The following is a 19,959-nucleotide window of genomic DNA, read 5'->3' as shown; positions in this document are numbered from 1 at the left end:
TACTGAGATTTTTTTTTTTAACTTTGAAGGTTCTGAGATACATGGTTGGATATTTTTTCTTTAGATGAGCATTTCATATATTTTTATACTTAATACAATATGAAAGTATAATAAGAATTTTCTTTTTTTTAAATATTTTATTTATTTATTTAGGATAGTCACAGAGAGAGAGAGAGAGGCAGAGACACAGGCAGAGGGAGAAGCAGGCTCCATGCACCGGGAGCCTGACGTGGGACTCGATCCCGGGTCTCCAGGATCGCGCCGTGGGCCAAAGGCAGGCGCCAAACCGCTGCGCCACCCAGGGATCCTCTGAATTTTCTTAAATAAATTCTATCGTAGGGTATCCCTGGGTGGTTCAGCAGTTTAGCACCTGCCTTCCGCCCAGGGCGTGATCCTGGAGTCCCGGGATCGAGTCCCTCGTTGGGCTCCCTGCATGGAGCCTGCTTCTCCTTCTGCCTGTGTCTGCCTCTCTCTCTCTCTCTCCCTCTCTCTCTCTCTCTCTCTCTCTGTGTCTCATGAATAAATAAATAAAATCTTAAAAAAAAAAAAAGAAACTAAGATTTCTAAAAAATAAAAAATAAATTCTATCATAGTATAACCCTTAATCCTTTGCTTATAGAAGTGTCCTTAATAGATATTTTATCAGTCTTAAAAACAAAAGTGATGCTTATGCAGTCATCTTAGGAGGCCTCAAACAGACCGAGTAAGCCAATATAGGTAACAGTGGCAAATAAATAGCAGGTTGCTTCTACACTGTTGGCTGTAGGCCCGGACTGAGGTTGCTAGAAGCAGTGATAAGAGAATGGGTAGTGGAAGCATTTGAGTACCGTCAGAGACAGCTAGCTGAATGCTTTGGTGGCAATGACAGTGCACTTTTTCAGTATAGGCATGCCCTGCCCGCTAGGTCAGGTAGGCGGGTCTCAGCTTACCCCTGCTTCCTTATCACACAGAATAACATTGTCAGAATTTTTTTATGTGTGCTTGAAAATTTTTATTTATTTATAATGGTAAAAGTAAAGATAGCCTGTTTTTATTTGAACCCCTTGACATATGAAACTGCATGCTCACTAGCACAAAGGTTGAGAGTTCAGGCAGAGCTGCTAGTCACTTGGACTTTACTCCTCAAGTGACTTAGCCAGGCACTAGCATTATTCCCCTTCTGTATATGGCCTTCCCAGGCCTGGTGGCCTGGACTGGACCTTGAGCTGGCCTGGCAAATCACTGGGAAGAACCTTAGCATTCCAGGGGTCTATTGTGTTCTATCAGCCTCCCCAGCACACAGATAAATTATTTTTTAATTTAGAAAGAAGCCAAATAATATACACTCCCAAGGACTTTGGCTGAACCATTGGAAGTATTTATCTCAATGGAGAAATTGGATTATGTAGCCTCGTATTTTATAGTAATTAGTGATGTGTTAGGTTCTTACCTTTTTAAAAAATTTTTTTTATCTTTAATTAAAACTTGTTTTTCTTTTTCTTTTTGAAAAGATAATTGTAACAGTCATCCTGGGATTGGTTTTAGGTGCCATTTTCTATGATCTAAAAAATGATTCTACAGGAATCCAGAATAGGTGAGTAAATTTGGATCTTGATTTTGAGAAAGTGCTGTTACATCTTTCAAGCTTATGAAAATCCATGAGGAATTTGAGATAAGGGCAGCCTGGGGGGCTAGTGGTTTAGCACCGCCTTCAGCCCAGGGGCGTGATCCTGGAGCCCCGGGATCGAGTCCCATGTCGGGCTCCCTGCATGGAGCCTGCTTTTCTCCCTGCCTGTGTCTCTGCACTCCCCCACCCCCAACCCCCGCCCCATGCATGTCCCTCATGAATAAATAAAATCTTAAAAAAAAAAAAAGAATTTGAGACAAGTACAGTGTAAAGTGAGGAATAGGATAAGTCAGTGAATTAAAAGCTGAATGCATATATGTGTGTGTGTGTGTGTGTGTGTGTGGTGGTAATTTATACAGAATATACAGATAATTTTTACATTCTTAACCAGTTTCAAGTGTACAGTTCAGTGGCATTAAATACATTCCCATCATTTTTTAAAAAGATTTTCTTTCTTTCTTTCTTTCTTTCTTTCTTTCTTTCTTTCTTTCTTTCTTTCTCTCTTTCTTTCTTTCTTTCTTGAGCTTGTAAACAGAGGGATGGGTGGAGGTGGGAGGTGGCGGGGGAGAGAGAGAGAGAGAGAGAGAGCATTTCAAGTAGACTCCGTGTTGAGTGTAGAGCTTGACACAGGGCTCAATCTCATAACCCTGAGATCATGACCTGAGCCAAAATTAAGAGTCAGACATTTAATGGACCAAGGCACCCAAGTGGCCTGATACATTCACATTACTATGCAACTATCACAACCATCCAACTCCAGAACACTTCATCATCCCAAACTGTGTTTCTGTACATATTGAAGAATAATTCCTCATTCTCCCTTTCTTTATTGCCTGGAAGAAATTATACTTCATTATACTTATTGTCTCTGAATTTGACTACTCTAGGTACTTAGATAAGTGGAATCATACAGTGTTTGTCCTTTGGTGACTAGCTTATTTTCCTTAGTATAATATCTTTAAGGTTCATCCATTTGTACCGAATGAAGGATTGCTTTCCTTTTCGAGGCTGAATAATATTCCACTGTATAGATACACCATATTTTGTTTATGCATTTATTTGTCCTTGGACACTTGGGTTATTTCTACCTTTTGGCTATTGTGAATGCTGGGGAGGAAGAATTTCCTTTGCTCTTCAAAGTTCATCCAGTAGGACCAAGAATCACATTGACATGATACAGATTAACAGGAGAAAATCAAATTTAATAGCATCTGTACAGGAAATCCACACAGACATGCAAATTCCAAAAACAGACAATATAATGCTTATCTGAGCGAAGGAGAAGGGGGGGCAGGATCTGAGGATACAAAGGAGGAGAAAGACCTTACCTGGAAGATGGGAGATGATGTTTGGAAAACAAAGGTTGCCCTCTTTAGCAAATAAGTTTCTTAGGCAAAGAGGAATCTTTCTCCATAGCCTTCTTTCTGGTATAGGCTCTCTTTTCCAATGTAAATTTAGGCAGTTGAGGGGGAGGTAAAAAGCCTTTCTTGAATCTACCAGGTCTTGATTCTTTTAAGTCAAAATAATCTTAGGTCAAAGTGACCTGCCTTGGAGCCTGCCTTTTGCCCCTAATTGAGCAATGCTGCTATGAAAGTGGATGTACAAATAAATATCTGTTTGAGTCTCTAGTTTAAATTCTTTTGGTTTATACCTAGAAGTAGAATTACTGGATCATTTGGTAATTCTATTAAATATCCTGTCTTCCATAGCAGCTGTATCATTTTGCATTCCTACCAGCAGTACACAAGGGTTTCAATTCCCTAACAACCTTACCAAACTTATTATTTTTTTCTTTTTAATAATAATAACCATTCTAATTGGTGTCAGGTGATACCTCATGTGTTTTTTTTTTTTGTTTTTTTTTTAAGATTTTTATTTATTTATTCATGAGAGACAGAGAGAAGCAGAGACACAGGCAGAGGGAGAAGCAGGCTCCACACAGGGAGCCCGACATGGGACTCCATCCCGGGTCTCCAGGATCACACCCTGAGCCACAGGCGGTGCTAAACCGCTGCGCCACCGGGGCTGCCCCCCTCATGTGGTTTTTGATTTGCATTCACCTAATGATTAGAGGTGTTGAGAACCTTTTCATGTGCTTATTGTCCATTTGTGTATCCTCTTTGGAGAAATGTCTATTCAAATCCTTTGCCCATTTTTTTTTTTTAAAGATTTTATTTATTTATTCATGAGACACAGAGGGAGTCCAAGACATAGGCAGAAGGAGAAGCAGGGTAGCCTGATGCAGGACTGGATCCCAAGACCCTGGGATCACAATCTGAGCCAAAGGTAGAGGCTCAACTGCTGAGCCACCTAGGTGCCACTCTTTGCCCATTTTTTGGTTAGATTTTTAAAATTGATTAACTGTAAGTGTCTTTCATATATTCCAGATATTAACCCCTTACCAAGCATAAATTTGCACATATTTTCTGACATTCTATGGGTCGTCTTTTCACTGTTGAGAATGTCCTTTGATGCACAAATGTTTTAAATTTTGCTATAGTCCAGTTTATCTAATTTTTTTTCTTTTGTTGCTTGTGAATATTTTTTTTTCTTCTATTTTTTGATTTGTTTGCCATGGAGAGGTTGATGACACTGAGGTTTTTCCAACTGTTATATGGTTAGCACTTATGTTAGTTTACCTTACTGAATTTTAGTCATTATGTGCCCTTAAAAATATTTTTTCATGGTGAGACTTTGTAATGGGCTCTAGAATGCTCTGAATATATATGCTCAGCAATGCCAAAGACTGCAGAGTTCTTCATGTAGAAAGCTGTTTTGTGCCAGGCACTGTTCTCTGTGCTTTAAACCATGGACTCAGGCTTCTGCACCAGGAGGTGGGGTTGTATTATTCCCATTTTACCATAAGGGTATAAAGAAAGTTGCAATAGTGTAAGTTGAATCTGTTTTGATGTCTGATTGTTTATGAAAGAATCAGCATAAAAGTCAATTCCTCACTCAAATAAAATAAAATGTAGTGGTTCTCTACATTGAGATTATTATGGCAGCTCATTTCCTGAATTATGTCACTGTTTTTCTCTTTACTTTCCCTGAAGGGTGTGTTCTTCTCTCACACGTTTCCAAGCTTGCTAGTAATTGGTGATTTGTACCCTCCGTAGATGCCATATTTTTACCAAGCACAGAATATAGGTCAGAGGATCTATCACTTGTGGACCTTTTATGTTGTACAGTGAGAAGCATTTGCAAAAAGTATTGGAAAACCTGTCCTCAACTGGAATTTTAAAGGGGAACTGGATATCTAACCATTAAAAATTTTTGTAGAAGAATCCAGAGAAATAAAGAAGAGATTTAGCAGCTTCTTCAAATGTTTTCTGGAGAAATAGGGCACTGAATCTATGTATGTATGTATGTATGTATTTATGATTTTATTTATTTATTCATGAGAGACACAGAGAGAGACAGGCAGAGACACAGGCAGAGGGAGAAGCAGACTCCAAGCAGGGAGCTTGACATGGGACTTGATCCTGGGACCCCACGATCACGCCCTGGGCTGAAGGCGGGTGCTAAACTGCTGAGCCACCCGGGCTGCCCCCACTGAATTTATTTTATTTTGTATTTTTGACTTAAGCTTGCTGCTACTTTTTAATCATTTGAAATTGCTCAGGAGGCTAGTGGTTTGGTTCTATTGTTTGGGAATGAATTATCCCAAAGAAGTACTCTCTGCTCTTTCTTTAACCTGTATAACTGACAAGCTGAGGTTTAGTCATATGTAGAGTATGAGCTTCTATTGTAGGGATAGCTAAGCAAATTAATGTATATTAAGAGAAAAGATGTTTTAAGAAATACTTGGATCAATAAGTAGATATTATAGGTGTGGATTACCAGCTTGAAAAGAATTAGAATATCTTAAATTCTCTAGGAATAAAAACTGTATTTACTATAAAATAAATCATATGATTTAGAAGTAATGTCACTATCTACTAGTTCAGAATCATGATAAACACAGCAGTATTGTTAGATATAAGGCTTAACAAATTGAGCTGAATTGTTGCACGTCCCATATTTATTTCTTCCTTCTTTTCTTTTTTCTTTTCTTTCTTTCTCTCTCTTTCTTTCTTGTTCTTTCATTCTTTTTTTGTATGTCTTATATTTCTGAAATTAGCTTTTATTTTGATAGTAGGCTTACTTACGTGGAGAAAGTTGCATAGGTCTGTGTATTAGGTCTGGCTATTTTCCATTCATTAATTGTATAAACATTTACTTTTAAAATAGTCTGTTCTCTAAGTTATTTATTTTATTTATTTTTTGTATTAAAACAATTACTGGGATGCCTGGGTGGCTCAGTGGTTGAGCATATGCCTTTAGCTCAGGTCATGATCCCAGGGTCCCGGGATAGATTCTCACATCAGGCTCCCTACAGGGAGCCTGCTTCTCCCTCTGCCTATGTCTCTGCTTCTTTCTCTGTGTCTCTCATGAATAAATAAATAAAATCTTAAAACAACAACAATTACTGAGTGTGTGTCAATGGACTTTTTTTGAGGGGCAGTACACTTCGGTTCATATTTTTAAGTGTTCTTTCATTCTCGTGTCATTTAAATGATGGGTCACTTCAGTTCTTTGAAGTCACGATCCTTAGTGTCAATTAAATGGTTTGATTACGAAGGGAAGCCCAACACTGTTTCAGGAATGTTGGCATGCTTTCATAAAATGTGTATGTCCCTCAAAGTGTAGATTAACTGTGACTTTCCTTTTTAAGCCTTAATTATTTTACTGAGAAAAAAGCGTTAGTAGTCTTCCTTTTCTTACAGGCACATACCTATATTTTTCCTTTATAAGCATCATTTTGTTTTCTTTTTTGAGCACATTGGAAACCATTTTGGCAATGGCTTATCAAGGATAACATCATGGCTCTTCTGACAGTTGTGTGATGGATATATATATATAATAAGGTATCGACTGAGATTTTCCTCCACTGTAATTTTGCCTCTTCATGTTTTAGTTTCTTCTTTACCTTGAAAAGGTGGCTAGTAGAGGTTTTTGAGCTTTGTGGGCTTTATTTGGTTCACTGTTTCTCTTTTCATACATTAGATATGAACAGATACTTATTGTTTCTGTTAAAATTCAAGGTGGTAATATTTTTATGACCTATGTATTCATCAGCACAGACTGCCATCACAGTCATCCACAGACTGGGTGGCTTAAACAACAGTCTAAAAAACAGGGTTAGATCAGGGTGCATCCATGGGCAGGTTCCAAAGAGAGCTCTCTTCCCGGCTCACAGGTGGCTGGCTACCTTTTTGCTGTATTCTCACATGGCAGAGAGAGAGAAAAAGAGTGTGCTCAGGTGTTTCTCCCTTTTTTTTACGGGCACTAAATCCATCATGAAGCCCATACCTTCATGACCTCATCTAAATGTAATTACCTCCTAAATACACTGTTGCTAAATATCATCACATTGAGGATTTGTGCTTCAACATAGGAATTTGGGGAGAGGACACAGTTCAATCCATAGCAGTCCAGGACTGTGACTTCCAAACTATGTTCTGTGGAGTCCCAGGGGTACCATTGTGAACCCACAGAGATGATGGGGAGAAAGCTGATGGGGCCATACTTCCCTCTGTTTTAATCAGAACAGTTTCTATTTAATGTTCTAAGGTATCATTTGAGGAGAGTTTTGTGGTTAGAAAAACTGATCTAAGAATGTTTAATTGACTGCAGTGTTTTTCTTTCCCTTTCTCTCATTGCAGATCAGGGGTGCTCTTCTTTCTGACAACCAACCAGTGTTTCAGCAGTGTGTCAGCTGTGGAGCTCCTTGTGGTTGAGAAGAAGCTTTTTATGTGAGTAGGTCTCTGTTCCAGGAATGGGGCTCTCTGGTATCAGGGGCTAATGGTCAGATTGGTCATATCCAGCATTGGGCCACAGCTTGGGTCCTGGGGATTGCCAATGATAATTGAGAACAAGCAGCCAGAGGTAAGAAGGACAATCATGAACATGTGGGGCATGATACCAAGGGAAAAGAGATTTCAAGGTTAAGGCAGAGCCAGCAAGTCCAAATGCTGCAGAAAAAGGAAGCAATAAAGGGGTAAAAAGGATCTTTTGTTTTTAGCAACTGAGAAGTCATGGTGGCCCTCACGGGAAAAGTTAGAGGGGCTTGGTAGAGAGTAAGTGGTGGGTTGAACAGTAAATACAAGGTGTGGAGGTCAAGTTGACAAAGAATGTGGTCCCAGCTTAGCCCTCAAATGGAAGGGGAATGGAAGAAGCCAAAGGGCAGCCTTCCAATAAATTAGGGGCTGTTTTGTTTCTTGTGTTTATCAAGGTTGGAAGAGATTTGCCCATATTTACACCCTGAGGAAAGAGAATCATTCCGGGGGAAAGAATGATATTAGGGGAGAAGTTTGGAATTACAGGAGGAAGATGTCAGGAAGAGGAAGGGATCTAGAGCCAAAAAGGGAAGAAAACAGGATTTGATAGCTGACAGGGATATGTGGTTGAAAGGTATGATTACTGAAGGAGGAAGTGCCATTTTCTTTTTTTATCATGAAAGTAGAAGAAGTGATCCCAGGCTGCATTAAGAAGCTCAGAGGATAGCAGTGCCACCTTCTTCATAATCAAAAGTGGGGAGAAAGTAAAGCCTCTACCATAACTGAGCTCAGCTACTAGAACGTTATTCTCTAAGGAGAGTCAGTGTTAGAAAAGGGGGAGGAGATGAAGATCTGCTCACTGGGAGTGGGTGCTCCAGGGGCAGAATGGATGGCATTCAAAGGGAGGGCTTTTTTTTTTTTTTTAAGATTTTATTAATTTATTTGAGAGAGAGAGTATGAGCAGGGGAGGGGCAGAAGGAGAGTAAGAAGCAGACCCCTTGCTGAGCAGGGAGCCTAGCCTGATGCAGGACTCAATCCCAGGACCCTGAGATCATGACCTGATCTGAAAGCAGACATGTAACTGACTGAGCCACTCAGGTGCCCCTCAAAGGGGAGACTCGCACCCAAGATAGTGCCTGATGCTGACGGAATGGAAGGCTGGGATTTGCCTCAAGGATGTGAGAAGCTGTAGTTATTAAAACCCTGGTGGTGGCAGAAATCGCAGGTAAGCAAGCAGTCTAACCTGGTCTCTGCCTTTTAAACTAATGTAGGATGAATTTTTCTTTTTTTTAGACATGAATATATCAGTGGATACTACAGAGTGTCATCTTATTTCTTTGGAAAACTGTTATCTGATTTACTACCCATGAGGATGTTACCAAGTATTATATTTACTTGTATAATATACTTCTTGTTAGGTAAGCAATATGACAAACCGTTTGTGTCTGTAGTTTTGGATATGAGGGCAAGCCGATTTCTTTTTACTAGCTTGTTTTTGGTTCTCAAACTTTAAACCAAGCTGGTGACATAAGGATACATCTATCCATTGTACAAACTCTGAAGTAACTGTTCTCTAAGGACACTTTTGTCAAGACTTGTCCCAAAATAGCTTTTTTTAAAAAAAGATTTTATTTATTTGAGAGAGAGAGAGCATGAGCAGAGGAAGGGCAGAGGGAGAAGCAGACTCCCCACCAAACAGGGAGCCAGACCTGGGACTCCATCCCAGGACCCTGGGATCATGACCTGAGCTGAAGGCAGATGCCCAACTGACTGAGCCACCCAGGTGCCCCCTCAAATAACTTTTAAAACTATTTATAAAGCTATATTTTACTGAAGGATACTATGTCATTTATAAATATGGAAAGAATTCCTAAAACTATTTGAGACTATGTTGGAAGAGCTGGGATAGTTTTTACTTATTTGTATTTTTATTTGTGTGTGTATACATGTGTTTGTATGTAAAGATAGTGAAAGATACTGATTTTGGGGGTTTCCTGGTTTAATACAAATGCTTGCTTGATAGGTAGTTAGACTCCTTTGTGCATTGTGTTTAGGTTTTACTGTAGGCTCATTGTATCAGAATTTCCATATATTTTATTGATACACATAAATATATACATACACACATCTGAAATATATATTTTAATTAAAAAATATTTAAATAAAGCACTATAGAAGAAGATTCACTGATTGAGTTTAAGCTTCTTTTTTATATATAAGAAGTGTGTCATGACGAATTAGGTTATAGAACCTAGATCCTCAGATTCTTGACTGGTGTTCTTATAGCTATTCCAGAATCTTCAGATTGTGTGACCCATGATATTAGTCCACACAGTTTGTAAAGTAGTTTTATGAAACTTATTTAACCCCACTCTCAATCCCAGAATTATATGGTGCTTTTTCTTGGGAGACTTGGAATATGGAGACATCCCTTCAGATATTGAAACCACTGGGAAGTCACATAATCTTCTTCCCAGTTTCTTTACTCAATGTAGTTATAGCAAACAGTCATGCGATTATGTCTACGCAAAACAAATATGCTCTTGACAAATTTCCTTCTTAGAAGAAAAGGCAGTAGAATTGTGACCAGATGTGTTGCTTGGACTTCTGCATCTCAGGCACTCAGAAATTGTTAATAATTACAAATAAAGGCACAGAGAGATGTTACACAGAAATGTGCTTATGCAACAAGTTTAAAAAAGAAACTTTATTACAACTTTATATAGTAATTGGTGAGCCAAGGTGGTTGGATAGAGGATGAATTTTCTTTATTCTGGCATTAGTTTTTCAAAATATTGTACTGCTATTTGCACAATAAGCAATCCCAAATACACAGTTACCTAGGCAATTGGATTTAGCCCCCTCTTTTCTTCCTAACTAAGGATTGAAACCAGTTGTGGAGGCCTTCTTCATCATGATGTTTACCCTTATGATGGTGGCTTATTCAGCTAGTTCTATGGCGCTGGCCATAGCAGCAGGCCAGAGTGTGGTATCCATAGCAACTCTCCTCATGACCATCACCTTTGTGTTTATGATGGTAAGTAGAAACTGTGCTTTTATAAGAAGCATAGTTATTCCTTCCCACAAATTTACCTGTTACCTAAAACCTGCTTTGACAATTCTGTAAATGGGATTCTCTGCTTTAAGGAGGTCATGTATTGAAGTATTGCTTATATTAGAGAATGTATCGATTTTTCTGGACATTATCCAGCCTTTTTGACCACTGTTCTAATATAACTTTAGTTGACATTTTGTTACAAACGGTTTTTTAAAAGATGCTTCTTGGTGACACATAGTGAAACCTTGATAAACTAGAACTTCAAAAACTAAACTAGACTTTAAACCAAAGATTGCAACAAGAGATGAAGGGCACTATATCATAATAAAGGGGACAGTCTAACAAGAAGATCTAACAATTGCAAATATTTATGCCCCCAATATGGGAGCATCCAAATTAATAAAAAACATATAGGAGCTCATTGATAATAATACAATAATAGTAGGGGACTTTAACATCCTGCTTATAGCAGTAGACAGATCCATCTAAGCAGAATATCAACAAATGATGGCTTTGAATGACAAACAACCAGATGGACTTAACAGATATATTTAGAACATTTCATCCTAAAGCAACAGAATACACATTCTTTTCAGGTACACATGGGACATTCTTCAGAACAGATCACATACTGGGTCACAAATCAGGTCTCAACCAGTACCAAAAGACTGGGATCATTCCCTGCATATTTTTAGACCACAGTGCCTTTTTTTTTTTTTTTTAAGATTTATTTATTTATTCATGAGAGACATGGACTGAGAGAAAGAGAGGCAGAGACGTAGGCAGAAGGAGAAGCAGGCTCATCTCAAGAAGCCTGATGCGGGACTCGATCCCAGATCCTGATATCACAATGTGAGCCGAAGGCAGGCACCCAACTGCTGAGCCACCCAGGCATCCCAGACCACAGTGCTTTGAAACTGGAATTCAATCACAAGAGGAAATTTGGAAAGACTAAAAATACATGGAAACTAAAGAACATCCAACTAAAGAATGAATGGATCAACCAGAAAATTAAAAAGAAAAAAATACATGGAAACAAATGAAAATGAAAATATGACAGTCCAAAACCTTCGGGATGCAGCAAAAGTGGTCATAAGAGGGAAGTACATAGCAATGCAGGCCTACCTCAAGAAGCAAGAAAAATCTAAAACAACCCAACCTTATACCTAAAGGAGCTAGAACAACAAATGAAGCCTAAAGCCTGCAGAAAGAAGGAAATATTGAAGATGAGAGCAGAAATAAACAATATAGAAATTAAAAAAACCCCAGTAGAACAGATCAATGAAACCAGGAGCTGGTTCTTTGGAAAAAATAACAAAATTCATAAACCCGTAACCAGACTTATCAATAACAAAAGAGAGAGGATCCAAATAAATCACAAATGAGAAGTAACAACCAACACCACAGAAATGCAAATGATTATAAGAGAATATTATGCAAAATTTTATGTCAACAAATTGGACAACCTAGAAGAAATGGACAAATTCCTAGAAACATATAAACTACCAAAACTGAAACAGGAAGAAATAGAAGACTTGGAACAGACCTATAACTGGCAAAGAAATTGAATAAGTAATTAAAAATCTTGAAATGAACGAAAGTCCAGGGCCAGATGACTTCACAGGAGAATTCTATCAAACATTTAAAGAAGAGTTAATCCTTATTCTTCTCAAACTATTCCAAAAGTAGAAATGGAAGGAAAACTTCCAGACTCTTTCTATGAGGCCAGTATTGCCCTGATTCCAAAACCAGACAAAGACTAAAAAAGAGAACTATAGGCCAGTATCACTGATGAACATGGGTGCAGAAATTCTCAATATGATACTAGTAAACAGAATCCAGCAGTACGTTAAAAGAATCATTTACCACGATCACATGGGATTTATTCCTGGGCTGCAGGGGTAGTTCAATATTTGTAAATAAGTCAGCATGATTCACCACATTAATAAAAGCAAGGATAAAAACTATATGATCCTCTCAATTGATGTAGAAAAAGCATTTGACAAATAAAAGCATCCCTTCTTGATAAAAACCCCAACAAAGGAGGGATAGAGGGAACAGACCTCAACATCATAAAAGCCATATACAACAAATCTTCAGCCAGAATCATCCTCAATGGGGAAAAACAGCATTTTCTCTATGGTCAGGAATGAGACAGGGATGTCCAGACTCACCACTGTTACTTAGCACAGCACTGGGAGTCCTAACCTCAGCAATTAGACAACAGAAAGAAATAAAAGGCATCCAGATCAGCAAGGAAGAAGTCAACCTTTCACATTCACAGACAACATACTCTGTGGAATATCCAAGACTCCACCAAAAAATTGCTAGAACTGGTACCTGAATTCAGTAAAGTCTCAGGATTCAAAATCAATGTACAGAAATCTGTTGCATTTTTTTTTAAAGATTTTATTTATTTACTCATGAGAGACGCAGAGAGAGAGGGAGAAGCAGGCTTCCTGCAAGGAGCCTGATGCAGGATTTGATCCCTGGGCCCTAGGATCATGCCTTGAGCCAGAGGTGGGTGCTCAGCCACTGAGCCACTCAGGCATCCCAAAATCTGTTGCATTTCTATACACCAATAATGAAGCAGCAGAAAGAGAAATGAAGGAATGAATCACATTTACAATTGCACCCAAAACCATAAGATACCTAGGAATAAACCTAACTAAAGAGGTAAAAGGTCTGTACTCTGAAAACTATAGAACACTGATAAAAGAAATTGAGGATGACACAAAGAAATGGAAATACATTTCATGCTCATGGGTTGGAAGAACAAATATTGTAAAAATGTCTGTATTACCCAAAGAACTCTACACATTTAGTGCAATCCCCATCAAAATACCAATAGCATTTTTCACAGAGCTAGAAGAAACAATCCTAAAATGTATATGGAACCATAAAAGGCCCTGAATAGCCCAAGCAACCTTGAAAAGCAAAGCTGGTGGTATCACGATTTCAGATTTCAAGTTATATTACAAAGCTGTAGTGATGCAGACAGCATGGTACTGACACAAAAATAGACACATAGATCAATAGAACAGAATAGAAAACCCAGAAATGAATCCACAACTATATGGTCCACTAATCTTTGACAAAGCAGGAAAGAATATCCAACGGCAAAGACAGTCTTCAACTAATAGTCCTGGGAAAACTGGACAGCTACACGCAAAAGAATGAAACTGGACCACTTTCTTATACTATACACAAAAATAAATTCAAAATGGATGAAAGACCTAAATGTGAGACAGGAAATCATTAAAATCCTAGAGAAGAACACAGGCAGTAACCTCTTTGACATCAGCTGCAGCGCTTCTTACTAGATCCATCTCCTGAGGCAAGGGAAACACAAGCAAAATAAACTATTGGGACTACATCAAAGTAAAAAGCTTCTGCACAGTGAAGGAAACAAAACTAAAAGGCAACTGAAGGAAGATATTTGCAATTGACATCTGATAAAGGGTTAGTATCTAAAATACAGAAGAAACTTATAAAACCTTAATACCCAGAAACCAAATAATCCAGGCTAAAAATGGGCAAAAGACATGAATAGACGTTTTTCCAAAGAAGACATACAGATGGCCAACAGACACATGAAAAGATGCTCAGCATGATGAATCATCAGGAAAATACAAATTAAAACCACAATGAGATTTCACTTCACACCTGTCAGAAGCTAAAATTCACAACACCGGAAATGACAAGTGTTGGTGAGGATGTGGAGAAAGGGGAACCCTCTTACACTGTTGGTGGGAATGCAAGCTGGTGCTGCCACTCTGGAAAACACTATGGAGGTTCCTCAAAAAGTTAAAAATAGAACTACCCTATGATCCAGTAATCGCAGTACTAGGCATTTACCCAGAGGAAAAAAAATTACTGATTCAAAGGGATACCTGCACCCCTATGTTTATAGCAGTACTATCAACAAAATTAGGGATGCCTGGATGGCTCAGCGGTTGAGCCTTTGGCTCAGGTCATGATCCTGGGATCCAGGATCGAGTCCTGCATCAGGCTCCTTGTGGGGAGCCTGCTTCTCCTTCTGCCTATGTCTCTGCCCCTCTCTCTGTGTCTCTCATGAATAAATAAAATCTTAAAAAAAAATTATTTCCAAATTATGGGAAGAGCTCAAATGTCAATTGACCGAGGAATGGATAAAAAGGATGTGGTGTATATACAGAATGGAATATTTCTTAGCCATATAAAAGAATGAAATCTTGCTATTTGTAATGATGTGGTTGGAGCTACAGAGTTTATGCTAAGTGAAATAAGTCCGAGAAAGACAAATACCATATGATTTCACTCATGTGGGGAATTTAAGAAACAAAATAAACAATCATGGAGAAAAGAGAGGCAAACCAAGAAACAGATTGTTAACTACAGAGAACAATTGATAATTGCTAGAGGAGAGGTGGTTAGGGGGTTGGGTTAAACAGGTGATGAGTATGAAGGGCATGCACTGGTTGATGATAAGCACCAGGTGTTGTATGGAAATGCTGAGTCACTAAATTGTACACCTGAAACTAATGTTATGGTGTATGTTAACTAACTGGAATTTAAATAAAAACTCCTAAAAAAACCACAAAACCCAGAAAAATTTTGATTATAAGATTCCCTCATAAAAATGGCAGGTTAATGGTTAATTACCCAACTTCTGGGCTAGTGTTAGAGAACTATTGACTCATTTAAGCATAACTTAGTGGTTTGGTTGGATCTACTCCTCTCTAAGGGTATAGCTAAGCTCTATGAGAAAAAGAACAGTTTGCAGTGTGGGTAGTCTAGGTTGGGTTCCTCCTATATTTTGAAAAGAGATGTTTTAAAAATACTGAAAAGTTCCAAAGACCATACAACACTGTGTCTCCTCTCCTTTTTTTTTTTCTTTAAATCTTTATTTTTTTTTTTAATTTTTATTTATTCATGATAGTCACAGAGAGAGAGAGAGAGGCGCAGAGACACAGGCAGAGGGAGAAGCAGGCTCCATGCACCGGGAGCCCGATGTGGGATTCGATCCCGGGTCTCCAGGATCACGCCCTGGGCCAAAGGCAGGCGCCAAACCGCTGCGCCACCCAGGGATCCCACTGTGTCTCCTCTTCTCTGGGTTCCTGATAATCTCCTATACCAATATATTTCTGCTTACCCTTTTTTTTTTTTTTAATGGTTACTGAAGCCTAATCTTACATGTCCTTTAATTTTACATGTACATAGATGAATCAGTAGGTGAATCAACTAGTTAGTACCTTGCCCCCTATGACATCGAGTGAACAAGAATACTTCGCCTATTTAGTTAATACATGTGTTCTTTCTGCTAAAGTAGGAATAGATGTCTTTAAAAGGAACATAATCAGCACAGTTTTTTGCCAAAGTTTAAGTCTTCCATTTCTGAGTCTGAAATCTTCCAATTTAAACATTATTGAGAGAGTCATAAACCTAGCATATATTTTCTATAATATTATCCAATAAATAGTAAGGTGTCACCAATACGTAAGTTTTGTGTGATATATTTTAGATGCTTTACCTTATTATTATTTAAAAGTTTATATATAGAACTTTTCAAACCAGTCCTAAAACCATATTTTCCTCAGAGATGCTGTGTGTCCTATATTAGCAACTGGTTTAAGAACTTTAAGTTCAAAATATGTAGTCATGTCATTGTTATGTCTATCCCAGCATACCTACTGCCAGTTAGAAGTTTTACGGGAACTTCTTTTCCTGTAGCCATCTGTTGCTGGAGTAGTCTGCCCTGGGATCTTCATTGTAATACTGCTTTTTGGTAGCTTTAAATCAAAGTATTCGCTGTATTTTATGCTATACTTCACCACATTATTCTATGTACCAGTTCCAGGTTCTGGGTTATTTTAAGCACTCATCCTGAACCTCAGATTATTTCTGTGGTCATGCAGAGAGAGCATGCAAACCCTTTTAAAAAATCTTACTGTGTTATGGAAATAGAGAGGGGCATGAGACGTTCAAGGTATGTTCTGGTATATTTATTGGTGTGAACATATAGTGGTTGTATCATTAGAACAGTCAGTACTCATTGACCTTTCATTATGTGCAGTTACTGAAAGTAAAAGCCTTGACAATTAAACGTCTGTGAAATAAAATAATGAATTTATTAAATGAAATAATATTGTCATTCCTTTAGAACCTTAAACAGTCTCAAGTATAGAGAGGCATATGCATGCAAAGTGGTAAATCTTAGAAGAAATGGTTGTAAAGATTGTAGGGGACTCAAAAATTATTCTCTATAATTCTTCATGAAATCTCTTCACCAGGTCTGATTCTTGGTATTTGCTTTTTGTAGATATTTTCAGGGCTGTTGGTAAATCTCAGAACTGTTGGGCCTTGGCTCTCATGGCTTCAGTACTTAAGCATTCCTCGATATGGTTATGCGGTAAGTTTTTCTCATCTGTCATTGTGACTGGTTCATTGTTCCCAAGCTAAGGAACAACCAGAATAAAGCCTAACATCCTCATGTTCCCAGCCATGATCTGTCAGAGTCTCCCAGGGGTTTCATTTTAAGTGTAACGAAGAAGAATTTCACCTTGATAATCACCTGAGGTTTCCCCAGTCACCTTGCTGTCTGAGGGAGGGAAAGGTGGAAAGAGAACTCCTCGTGAAGGAGAAAGATTGACAAATTGATATAAAGAGATATAGTTGCATTTCAGTTCTATACAAAAATGGAGGATGGGAGCCTAGAATACATATTTTACATTGAAATTAGAAGAAAAAGAGCATATAATATAGCTACTGTGTTGGCTTTAGAAAGTTAATCAACTCCAAAGAAAAGTGTGCCCTAGTATAGTATAATTGGGTTTCTAACTCCCCAAAATTAGCACTGGTTTTGATGAAAATAAACAAGATTCCTACCACAAATTAACAGTCATTGAATACTGCTGTGATTTTAATTACACTGCTTTGGGATTATAAAATTGGGGAAGAAGGAAGGAGCTATGGGTAGTATAGCCAGGGGTCTCCTCTCTTTGCCAAATACTATACTTCCTTGTTTTTAGAAGGCAAAATCCCAACCCTCGCCCACTCATTGCCAGGGAAAAGAATTTTCGTTGCTCTGGTGTGATGGAGACTGTGAATGTGAAGCTTTGTTAGTTTTTAGGAATAGCAGTGAAAATTAAACTAGGAGGACATGACAATTCTTTTTTTTTTTTTTTTTTTTTGGACATGACAATTCTTTGGAAACTTTTCGAAACTTAAAACTATTTACCTTGCCCCATCCCCCCTTGTGTTATAGGCTTTGCAGTATAATGAATTTTTGGGACAAAACTTCTGCCCAGGAGTCAATGTAACAACGAATAATACCTGTAGCTATGCAATGTAAGTTTGTACTCAGTGTCAGAATGGATTTGCTTACTATTGTGGGGTCATGTAGAAAGGTCTTTGGGCCGCTTGGCTGGTGTGGGTCCTTTCACTGACCCCTCTTAAGTTGTTGTACACCAGTGCACATCTCTTTGACATTCTACTATGGTCAAAATTATATTAAGTTGGAGAAATGTTTCTGATATGTTGTTCATTTAGGGCCTTTTAAAAGATTCTTAGTGGCTTTGATGGTGGGTTTTAGTTTTTATTTTCAGAACATCTGAGTTTCAAATGAGCTGCTTTGATATTTTAGCGACGTCTTGGAATATTGGAGTTGTATGGATTATGTGAAATGTACGGATCCATGAACCCCTGGCTTCCTGTAAGCCAGACCCATGGCCAGGAACAAGAGCTAAAAAGGCAGCAAGAGCAGAAGGGAGTGAACATTTTCCTGGCACACTCTCAGCACTTGTCTCTTTCTCCTGCATTTAAATATGAGACATTGTGAAATCGAAGTCTACGCAGCTATTTTTTTTTTTCTTTTAGACTGACTTGGAATATCCTTATTAAAGGATATATCCTCTAAAGAAAGAAACACAGGCTGGAAACCAGCATTCTCTTTTCTTTCATTAGTTAATGTATCAAAATCAAACCATTAACAATAATCATCGACAAGGAGAGTGTTACTCAATTTTTAAAACAACATCCTCTGATTTTATTAAAATCTGCATTTCTGTTTTATTGATAATATGCAATAAATGGGACTTCTTTCTCAGCTGAACGAAATGTGTTTCTTTCTTTAGAGGATATATCCTTTAATAAGGATATTCCAAAACAGTCTAAAAGAAAAAAAATAGCTGTGTAGACTTCAAGTTCACAATGTCTTGTATTTAAATGCAGGAGACAGGCTGTGCCAGGTGTTTTTAGTACAGGTGCTTTTCTAAACTGCAGCAGGGCTACTCCACCCTGCTCTACTTCAGCTACCACTGAGGCTTACACCTGATTAAGCGGGCTTGCTGGTGGTGTCTTGCAGCTGAGTATCTGCAGTGCTCAGCCCAGTCTTGGTGCAAGAGCTGATGGGACGCAACTGTGGCAGCAAGCCCTTGCTCACCTCTTTTCCCAGTTTCAAAATTCTTAGCCCATTTTCGTTTGTATGGCTGCTTTGTGGGTGATAAATTCTAAAGAGAGCTTTGATCGTCTTGGTAAGGGCCTTCGATGTCATCTGTGAAGATGGAGATTTTCCCCATCTGGAGTGAGTGCAAAATTACTCAATGAATGTTTCTCCCTTTTAAAGACAGCAGCATATAGATCTGGAAACAAATCAATGTGCAGAAGACTAGCATCTTGGTTCAAAGTATGAGTCTGTGGACTTGGTCAAGTTCCTTAAACCTTAGTCTCTTCATCTTTTAAGTGTGTGTAATATTTATCCCATTCAATTGTTTTAGGGATTAACTAAACTGTTATATTCAGATTGTTTAGGATAGTACCTAGTGGATTTATAAGCACTCATCTCCTGTTACCTATTAAAAATGAAGACATAGTTATTTAAGTCTTGGTAACCTATAGATATGGTGTGAATTGATGGAGTAAATTTTACAGATGCTAAGAATGAAGTCATATTCTTTTCCTGTTGAATTTCAGATGTACTGGCGAAGAATTTTTGCTAAACCAGGGCATCGAGCTCTCCCCTTGGGGCCTGTGGAAGAATCACGTAGCCTTGGGATGCATGATTGTTATCTTCCTTACAATTGCCTACCTAAAATTGTTATTTCTTAAAAAATATTCTTAAATTCCTCTTTAATTTACATAATTGATTCACACATTAAAAAGGGAGCATCTTGATTTAAGTATTCAATGAAGTGTTTTTGTTGTCTTTTCATTTGGCATCATACTGTTGAGTAAGAATTATTTTCAGCAGAAACATGCACAGGAACTGTGATGAACTGAATTACACATGAAAGAACCCAAGTCATAAATTAATGATATTATGAACTGCATATTAGTTCATCTAGTCATACAGTAACCACGGGGAGGCATTTGTTTAATTTATTGACCTAAAAGAGAATTGAATTCTAGGAACTTATGACAAGTTATGAACATCTCTGGAATCAGTTTCCTCATCTTTAAATTGAGTAGAGGGTTCATTGCCCTCTAGCTCCAGTATT

At 38.2% G+C, this 19,959-nt stretch overlaps 1 protein-coding gene across 9 annotated transcripts in view; it reads left to right on the top strand.

The window, feature by feature from the left end:
- Positions 1-19,649, top strand: part of ABCG2 (ATP binding cassette subfamily G member 2 (JR blood group)) — a 138,090-nt gene extending 118,441 nt beyond the window's left edge. For all 9 annotated transcript variants that reach the window (XM_072810677.1, XM_072810682.1, XM_072810679.1 and 6 more), the window contains 7 exons: positions 1,491-1,573; positions 7,312-7,401; positions 8,719-8,843; positions 10,308-10,462; positions 16,785-16,874; positions 17,730-17,812; positions 19,436-19,649. In XM_072810677.1, the coding sequence (XP_072666778.1) occupies positions 1,491-1,573; positions 7,312-7,401; positions 8,719-8,843; positions 10,308-10,462; positions 16,785-16,874; positions 17,730-17,812; positions 19,436-19,583 (774 nt within the window). In that variant the 3' untranslated portion in view covers positions 19,584-19,649. The remainder of the gene's footprint in view (positions 1-1,490; positions 1,574-7,311; positions 7,402-8,718; positions 8,844-10,307; positions 10,463-16,784; positions 16,875-17,729; positions 17,813-19,435) is intronic.
- The last annotated feature ends 310 nt before the right edge of the window (positions 19,650-19,959 follow it).

This window comes from Canis lupus, chromosome 33 (genome assembly GCF_048164855.1).
Source record: "Canis lupus baileyi chromosome 33, mCanLup2.hap1, whole genome shotgun sequence".
Lineage (NCBI taxonomy): Eukaryota > Metazoa > Chordata > Mammalia > Carnivora > Canidae > Canis > Canis lupus.
This window is presented reverse-complemented; position numbering and strand designations above follow the sequence as displayed.